This window comes from Anas platyrhynchos, chromosome 29, assembly GCF_047663525.1.
Source record: "Anas platyrhynchos isolate ZD024472 breed Pekin duck chromosome 29, IASCAAS_PekinDuck_T2T, whole genome shotgun sequence".
NCBI classification, from domain to species: Eukaryota; Metazoa; Chordata; class Aves; order Anseriformes; family Anatidae; genus Anas; species Anas platyrhynchos.
Window position 1 is genome coordinate 3,273,445 of NC_092615.1, and position 8,439 is coordinate 3,281,883.

The window sequence follows — 8,439 nt, forward strand, 5'->3', positions numbered from 1 at the left end:
CTGCGGCACCCATCCGCCAGCGCCTGGTGGTGAGCGGAGCCGCGGGCAGGGCTCGGTGGCAGAGTTGCCCGGCTGCCCCCGCAGGGGGTTTGTGGGGTCGCTCTCAGCACCGGGTGTGCGTCGGCCCCGTCCCAAACCCGGCTTTGGGGCCGTGGGCGTGTGGCTGTGCCCGGTGCTGCCGCCGGCCCCGGCGCCCACCCTAGGCCCAGAGCTGGCCGCGGACGGGGCCACCAGGCCCAAACGGCGTTTTTCTGCCATCGGGGAGTTGGTTTTTTTGTTTTTTTTTTTTGCTGGGCCAGGCCCTACAGGATCTCCACCTCGCCCCCCCCTCTCCCCTAGGGTGTTTTTGTTGGCTCCTGGACCCAAACTCTGCTCCCCCCCCCCACCCCCCCACCCCCAGACCCCAGCAGGCGCTGCTGAGGCCTCTCCCCGCTCGTGGCACCCACGGCTCACAGCGGGGCCGTGGTGTGGGTGCAGCCAAAAACCCCCCTCGGTGCCCGGGGACCCCTCAGGAATAGGGCCCGGCCCCGGCCCCGGGGCTGTGCCGTGCGCCCACCGAGGCGAGGCCGGGGGCTGGGGGTCACCGCCACCCCCCCTTCCGTCCCCGTCCCCGTCCCATATTTTTAGGCACTCGGTCAGAGCCAGCAGTGTTCCCGCACGCCCAGAAAGCGCCTAAAAATGGCAGATTCCTTTTAAAAAAGGTTATTTGAGGACTCCCTTAAAGGGGAAGGAGGCTTTTGGCAGGAGGAGCTGGGAGGGGCGAAGCCAAGCGCCGGCCGCGGCGGTTTGCGGCTTTATGGCTGCGCAGCCGGGGCTGGACACCGGCGGCACCGTCACCCATCGGGCACCGTCACCATACGGTCCCCGTTGTCACCATACGGTCCCCGTTGTCACCGTACAGTCCCCGTATGGTCACCGTCACCGTACGGTCACCGGTCACCGAGCTCCACCCAGCCCCTCAAGCCATGGCCACCCCAAACGTGGTTTTGGGGTTTTTGGGAGGCCGCCCTCCTCTTCCTCGGTCCCACACCGGGGCTGTGGGAGCAGGCAGGGGGTCCCCAAAAATGCTGACCGACCCCGGTCCCCCCCCCCCCCCCCCCCCCCCACGCCCCGGGATGGAGGCGATTTACGGCCTCAGAGCAGAGGCCGGGGTGCGCCATGCGCATCCCCCCCCCCCGGGTTAGCAGAGGGCGATAGCAGAGGCACCTTTCAGCCGGTCACCTGTTTTCTAAATGCACATTTTTTGAAAAAAAAAGAGATTTTAGTCCTTTTATTTTGAAAGCACTTTTTAGATTCTTTTTTTTTTTTTTTTTTTTTTCCCTTTTCGGTGTTTGTTTTTTAACTTTCAAAGCAAGAGCAGGTTTGGCCGAATGTATTTTGGAGAGGGAGTGAGAGGGGAGTGTGTGATGGGGGGAGGGCTTGAGTGATGGGGTGGGGGAGAGACGGATGTTTATTTAATGCAGAAAAAAGCAATAAAAATAAAAAACTATTATAAAAAAATAAAAAAAAAAAACAAAAACAAAGAAGTCTTAGCACTTTGCGATGGAACGGGTACTTTGAGATCACTTTATCTTAATTTAAAAAGCAAAAGCAAAAGATGTTTACAAGTCAAAACCAACTTCTACGGAAAAAAAAATATTATTAAAAATCCTAAATTTATTTTTGTAAGAAAAATGTGTATATATATATATATATTTAAAAAAAAAAAAACACGTAGGCAGAATCCAAGGTATATTTCATGGAGTAATAAAAGCCGAAAGGTGTCCAATGTGAGGAACGATGCTAATTAGGTTCTGTGACATGCCCTGAAAATAGACCCTCAGAAGTCGTTGCACTTCACAAAAAAAACGGAAGCTTGAATTTTAGGCAGGAATCATGGTTTTTGTTTTGTTTTTGTGTATTGTTAATTTCTCCCCCCCCCCCCACGCCCCTCTCTTTTTTTAAAAAAAAAAAACAAGAAAACGACAAAAATTGTTAAATGTTTCATAGCCAGTGCTTCTCCAGATGTGTCTCCTGTCCCTGGCCTGGTTGTGCCCGCGGACCCAGCTCTGTGGTGTGGGGCCGGAGCTGTGGGGCCTGGTCCATGGGGTCAGTGCTGCAGGGCCTGGTCCCATGGGGCTGGAGCTATGGGGTCGGTACTTTGGGGCCTGGTCCCATGGGGTCAGCGCTTTGGGGCCTGGTCTCCATGGGGCTGAAGCTGTGGGGCCTGGTCCCATGGGGTCGGTTTTTGGGGCCTGGTCCCATGGAGTTGGTGCTTTGGGGCCTGGTCCCATGGGGTCAGTGCTGCAGGGCCTGGTCCCATGGGGTCGGTGCTTTGGGGCCTGGTCCCATGGGGTTGGTGTTTTGGGCCTGGTCCCATGGGGCCGGTGTTTTGGGGCCTGGTCCCATGGGGTCGGTGTTTTGGGCCTGGTCCCATGGGGCCGGTGTTTTGGGGCCTGGTCCCATGGGGCCGGAGCTGTGAGGCCTTGTCCTATGGGGCCAGTTCCGTGTGCCCTCTGCCACCACCCTCGCACCCAGCCCCATCCTCCAGCCCCCCCCCCGCCCGCAGCCCACCCCGAGCCAATTTGGGGGGCCCTGGGTGTCCCTCGTCCCCTATCTCTGTTTGGGGGCCCTGCCTGGGCGCCGCAGATAAACCCCGTGCCTGCCCCCACCGCCGCCCGCCCTCCCCGGAGGCTGGTGCCAAGCCCCTCGCCTTGCAGCACCGTGTCCCCCCCCCCGGCACGGGGCCCTGTCCCCTGTCCCCATGTGTCAGTGAGTGCCTTGGGGACGGGGACGGGTCCCAGGGCCCTTTGGGGCCGAACCTCTGCTGAGCACTGGCTAACTCTGGCATATGCAAAAAAAACAACAAAAAACCTAGTGTGGACTTGTAAATAGACAGTTACTTGAGGTTCTTTCTTGTAATCAACGTTGTGGTATTTTCTTTTCTAGTTTGTGTTACTTCTCCTCCTCTTCTCTGTCCCCCCCCCATCGCCTCTCTTCTCCTTTCCCCCCTCCCCAGCCCCAAAGGAGCATTTTGGAAGCTTGGTGTTTCTCCCCCGGCCACCTTGGAAGGAAAACCCAGCGCCCTTTTCCTCCCCTGCCACCGAAGGTGGACGGCAAAAAAAAAAAAAAGGAAAAAGGAAAAAAAATAAGGAAAAAAAAAAAAAAAGAAAGAGAAAGAATTAGTCTCAGGATTCCCCGTGGAGAGCGCATCCCCAGCCCGCGATGTCCCCGCCGGACACTAAACCCCCCCTCCCTTGGCCTCTCCCGCGCCGCCGGACGGACGCCCCCCCGTTTGCTGGCAACACTTTAGCACAAGTTTGAGTTTGCACTAAAAAAAAACCACGAAAATTGAAAAAAAAATGAAAAAATAAAAAACCAACCTCCCCCGGCCGACCCAGGAGCAATCCGTGCCCATCTCGGCGGGGGGGGGTCCCACGCCTTAACCCCCCCCCGAGCCGTGCGAGGGACATGGAGGAAAATCCAAGCGCCTGCAGCCCCCCCCGATCGTATTCTGTATATAAGCACCGATTTGTTGTCATTGTTGTCATTTATTATTATTATTATTTTTTTCAATTCAGGTTGTGATAAAGTGTTGCCAAAGATACTGCTGAGTTACGACGTTTCAGGAAAAAAAAAAAAAAAAGGAAATGAGAGGAAAAAAGAAAAAAAATAGAGCCTAAAAAAAAAAACTAAAACGAAAGAGCTCCTTGGAAAGCAGACACAGAAATCAAACTGACACAGTAAAAAAAAAAAAGAAAGTTTAAAAAGAAAAAAAAAGATTTCTGCCTGGTTTTCTTTTTTTTTTTTTTTTTGGTACAGAAGAGGAAAAAAAAAAAAAACAGCCCAGGGCAGTGGGGCCGGGGGGGGGCACAGATGGCAGCGAGCCCTGGCCCCAAAGCTGGGGGGGTCTATGGCTCGTTTGGGGTCAGCGGTTGCAGGGGGGGGGTCCTGCACTGGCTTCACCCCCTGCCAGGTATGGGGGGTATTAAGGGGGGGGTAACCCAGATTTGGGCTCCTTACCCCCCCTCTTTTAAAGATGCTGCATCCCCCGCCCCCCCACGGCACCAGTGCAGGGGTTCAGACCCCACAGCAATGGGGCTGGGGGGGGGTCCCAGCAGTGCAGGGATCGTCCCCCCACCCTCAGCTGGGCCAGGGGGGGCTCAGGCAGTGTGAAGGGGAATTTCCCCCCCCCCAGGAAAAGGGCTCAGCCCCCCCCTTCTCCTCCAGCCCCCCACTCCCAGTGCCGGTGCCCCCAGCCCCAGGGTCATGTTCCCCCCCCCCCGTAGCGCTCCCAAGGCCTGATTCGACTATTTAAAAAATATCTATCTATATATCTATCTATTTATATTTTCGAGTTATTATGAAAGTTTTTATTTAAATAAAGAGGAACACTTTAAAAAAAATATATAAAAAAAAGAGCAGTTCCCACATCACAGGACCGAGCTTTCGGAGCCGGGAGGGTCGGCGGGGTGGGGTGAGGGTTTTTTTTTTTGGGGGGGGGGGAGGAGGGGGCTGCTCGGGACGAGCAGCAAAAAATGCTGCAGCGAAATTCAGTTTTCCAAAAATTATATATATATATACACACACCCCGAGAGCCGATTTGTTCTGGGGCAGGTGGGGCACGCGTGAGCCTGAGCCCAGGAACTAAAGCGATTTGGTGCCAGGAGGCAGAGAGGAGATTCGAGATGGGGCCACAATTTTTTATTTTAATTTTTTTTTTCTTTTTTTTTTTTTTTTCTCTGCGTCTTTATATATAATCTATTAAAAAAAACAAAAAAACAAAAAAACAAAAAACGAGAGGTTTCTCTTCTTATAAAAGCACTCGCAAAGGTTCATCGGTTTTATGTGTTCAACTACTTTTTGTGGTATCTGGGTAACGAGCGAGGTGAGAAAAGCACAGAAAAGACATTCCATAGATTGTAACTTTGATAGCTCTTTATAAAAACGTGTGGGAGACGAGAAAAAAAAAATAAAATAATAAAAAATGCACTTTTGGGGGGGGCTTTAAAAAAATAAAATATATATTAAAAATATGCACGCAGCTGCTTGGTTTTCTTGGGAGGCAGAAACGCTTATCGGGGGCAACAGCCTGGGGGGGGGGGGGTCCTTTATTTTGAGGCTATTTTATGGTTTGCTTTTTTGGGAGGGGGGGAGATCCTCTATTTTGAAGCTATTTGAGACTATTTTATTTTATTTTATTTTATTTTATTTTATTTTATTTTATTTTATTTTATTTTATTTTATTTTATTTTATTTTATTTTATTTTTTATTGGGGGGGATCCTCTATTTTGAGGCTATTTTATGTTTTTTTTTTGGGGGGGGATCCTCTATTTTGAAGCTATTTGAGGTTATTTTATGTTTTGCTTTTTTTTTGGGGGTGGGGAAAATCCTCTATTTTGATGCTACTTGAGGCTATTTTGTGGTTGTTTTTTTGTTTATTGTTTGGAGGGGGAGATCCTCTATTTTGAGTCTATTTAACGGTTTTTGTTTGGGGGGGAGATCCTCTGTTTTGTGGCTATTTTATGTCTTTTTTGGGGGGGAATCCTCTATTTTGAGGCTATGTTTTTTTGTTGTTTTTTTTTGTTTTTTGGGGGGAGGGAGGAGAGATCCTCTATTTTATGCTTTTTTTTTGGGGGGGGGGGGTTGAAGATGAGGCGGGTGCTCCCTGAGCTGGTTTGGGTTGGGGGGGGGGATCTGATGCAGCCCCGTCCCGTTTGTTTTGCCCCCCCCGGTGCCCCCCATCCCCGCTGATTGCCTTAGGGCCGATTTGCCCCCTCTAAGCCGCTTGCGGCGCCGCGGAGGTGCGAGGGCCGGGGCCGTAATCCCGATTTTTGTGTGCAGATTAGGGCTGGGGCAAACCCCAGTGTCCCCCCCCCCAGCCCCAGCACGCAGATGGCCACGATTTAAGGAGCCTTTGGGGCAGGGGGGGGGCTGCAGGAACCACAACGGGCTGAAAATGGGGAAACTGAGGCAGGTTTGGGGGGGTCAAATGGTTTTGGGGCCATCACCTCCCCCCCAGGCTCACGCCTGTCCCCACGCAGCCCCAAACCTCCGGACACCCCCATGGGGTCCCCGGGACCCCCGCCCCACTCGGGGGGGGGGCATCGCCGGCGTTATAAGATTAAGTTTGTGTCATAAGCTTCCTAGTTTTCGAGGCCGCTACGAGCTTTGGGGGTTTAATCCCCCGGGATTAGGTGGCCAAGTCGCCTTTCTTAGCGAGACGCCCTAATGCCATTAGCACCTGGGATCCCAGATATTCATTAGGGCCGTCGGGGACAATTAGCGGCAGGAAAAAAATAAAATTAATAGGGCAGGGTCCCTGTCCCCCCCCCATGGCCTTCTGAAAACGGTGGCTTAATCGGGCAAATGCAGCCCCGCTGCCCCCCCCTCCCACCGCAGGGATTAAGCCCCATATGTGCGTCCCCCGGGGGACCGGGACCACCAGGGGTGGGGGTGTGGGCACCCCGGCTGCTCAGCCCCCCCCCGTGACAATGCCAGGGGGTGCCAGGCCCCGATGGGGTCACCCTGATAAAAGGGGGGGGTCCCCAGCAGGGTGCATGGGGTGCTGGGGGCTGGCTCCGGCCCCATTGAGGCCTGTAGGGTTTTGGGGGGGGGGGGTCCCATGGGGGTGCTGGTGGCATCCACGGAGCTCCCTCTGAGCAGGTCCTGCGTCTGGAGACCCCCCCAAAAAAAAACACAGCCCCCAAGCACAGGGCTACAGGAAGGGGACACGGGGAGCGGGGAAGAAGGGGGCGAGGACGCGGGGGCCGGGGACCCGTCCCCACCGCGCTCGCTCGGGCAGGGAGAGGCGGGGGGCAGCGGGCAGGGCCAGGGGGGGCAGCACCGGGGGGGCCAGGGGGGGCCCGGCAGGCAGCGGGGGGCAGCAGGGGCAGCAGCAGCCGAGGCCGTACAGGGCGTAGGGGTGGCAGTAGCCGATGTTCACCGCCAGCCTGCGAGGGGAAGCAGAGCACGGGGTCAGCCCGCAGACCCCCAAAACCCACCCGGACACCCCCTTGACCCCCCCCCACCTTCCCCAAACCATCCCGGCTCACCTGCGGATGCGCCTGCGCGCCCGCCGGCGGTGGTAGTCGCCCTTGGCGAAGTCGTCCAGGTTGGCGGGGTGGATGGCCCAGAAGTGGCCCTTGCCGTTGTCGCTGCGGCCGGCTTTGACGAAGCACTCGTTGAGGGACAGGTTGTGCCGCACGCTGTTGCGCCAGCTCTTCTCCTGGCACGGGAGGTGCCATCAGCCACCACCACCACCACCAACAACAACAACCGCCCCCCACGGGCACCCCACGCAGCCCCTCGGTGCCCGTCCCGGCCATCAGTAGGGACCAGAGTGAACGGCGCCTGAGCGACACCGAGAGCCAGCCCGGCTGAGCTGCCCGTCCCGAAACCATGGCAGAATTTGGGGCCGTTTTTCCAGCAGGTGAAGGTCGGGAGAGAGATGAGGTGAGTCCAACCTCCCCCCTGCCCTCCCCATCTCAGCCCTGCTCCGGTGCTTGGCTCCCGATTGCTCCCCTCCGCCCAAGCACTACAATGGGGGGGTAAAAAGCCCTGAAAACAGCATGAAAACATCTCCCCCCCGCCCTCACCTTGTTCTTGAAGTAGGGGTACTTGTCCATGATCCACTGGTAGATGTCGGACAGCAGCAGCTTCTTCTCCGGGGAGGACAGGATGGCTGTGGAGATGAGGGCGATGTACGACTGCGCCGGCTTGTCCCCGGGCTCCGCAGGGGGCCGTGGGGCTGGCGGGGGGCTCGTGCTGGAGGCAGGGGGTGCGCAGGGCCCCCCAGGATCCCCTCGTCCCGACAGGAGGTACTCGATGGTGAAGGAGGCCCCGGGTGGGCGCGTTCCCCCCGGCGCCGCGTCCCCCATGGTCCCCGCAGCGCAGCCGGGTGCCTGCAAGGGGAAGGGCTCGCGGGCCGGCCCCCGATAATTAGTGCAGATTACAGGGTTTGCTAATTGTGTTTTCACAAACGGGCTGCCTTTGCAAAGCAGCCTGTTTATCTGGCAAAGCCCCGGGTTTAGCGGGATTTGGGCCTTTAAGCCTCATAAATAAAATGATTAATCCGCTGGAGGTGGAGGAATTCGAAGTGGCAGCGAGGTGCCCGCGAGGACGGGGCTAAAGGAGACCCCGCGCCAGCCCCTGCCCACACCTGCACCCTGGCAAAGCTGAAACGAACCCAAAAGAGCACCCAAAAGCCCCCGTTAGAACCCAAAACCCCCCCATTTGCACCCAAAATCTCCGGCAGGGACCAGAGGAGGCTCCGGCCGCCGGCACCGGGAGCTGTTCGGGACCAGGAGCAACGCGACAAGCAGACAGCGGAGTTAAATGTAAATCTTTCTTTTTATTTAACAAACACTATAATTTGAACTTTGAAGAATGTGTACTGAGGGAAAGAAAAATAATTTTCTTTTGTTTTTTCTCTTCTCTTTACAAAAAAGAAAAAAACA

At 55.6% G+C, this 8,439-nt stretch overlaps 1 protein-coding gene and 1 long non-coding RNA gene across 2 annotated transcripts; both read right to left on the reverse strand.

Annotated features, from left to right (window-relative positions):
• Positions 1–2,288: 2,288 nt before the first annotated feature.
• LOC139999738 (uncharacterized) lies at positions 2,289–2,570 on the reverse strand. The gene is made up of 2 exons (XR_011805244.1): positions 2,436–2,570; positions 2,289–2,321 (listed from the first exon to the last, which is right to left on the reverse strand). It is a non-coding gene; the product is annotated as an uncharacterized lncRNA (long non-coding RNA).
• A 3,501-nt stretch (positions 2,571–6,071) lies between these two features.
• Positions 6,072–7,968, reverse strand: LOC139999728 (uncharacterized). The gene is given in 6 exon segments (XM_072029102.1): positions 6,072–6,218; positions 6,221–6,266; positions 6,313–6,851; positions 6,854–6,933; positions 7,036–7,208; positions 7,579–7,968. Coding segments are annotated over 6 exon segments (1,143 nt in total). The 5' UTR covers positions 7,861–7,968; the 3' UTR covers positions 6,072–6,195.
• Positions 7,969–8,439: the final 471 nt, after the last annotated feature.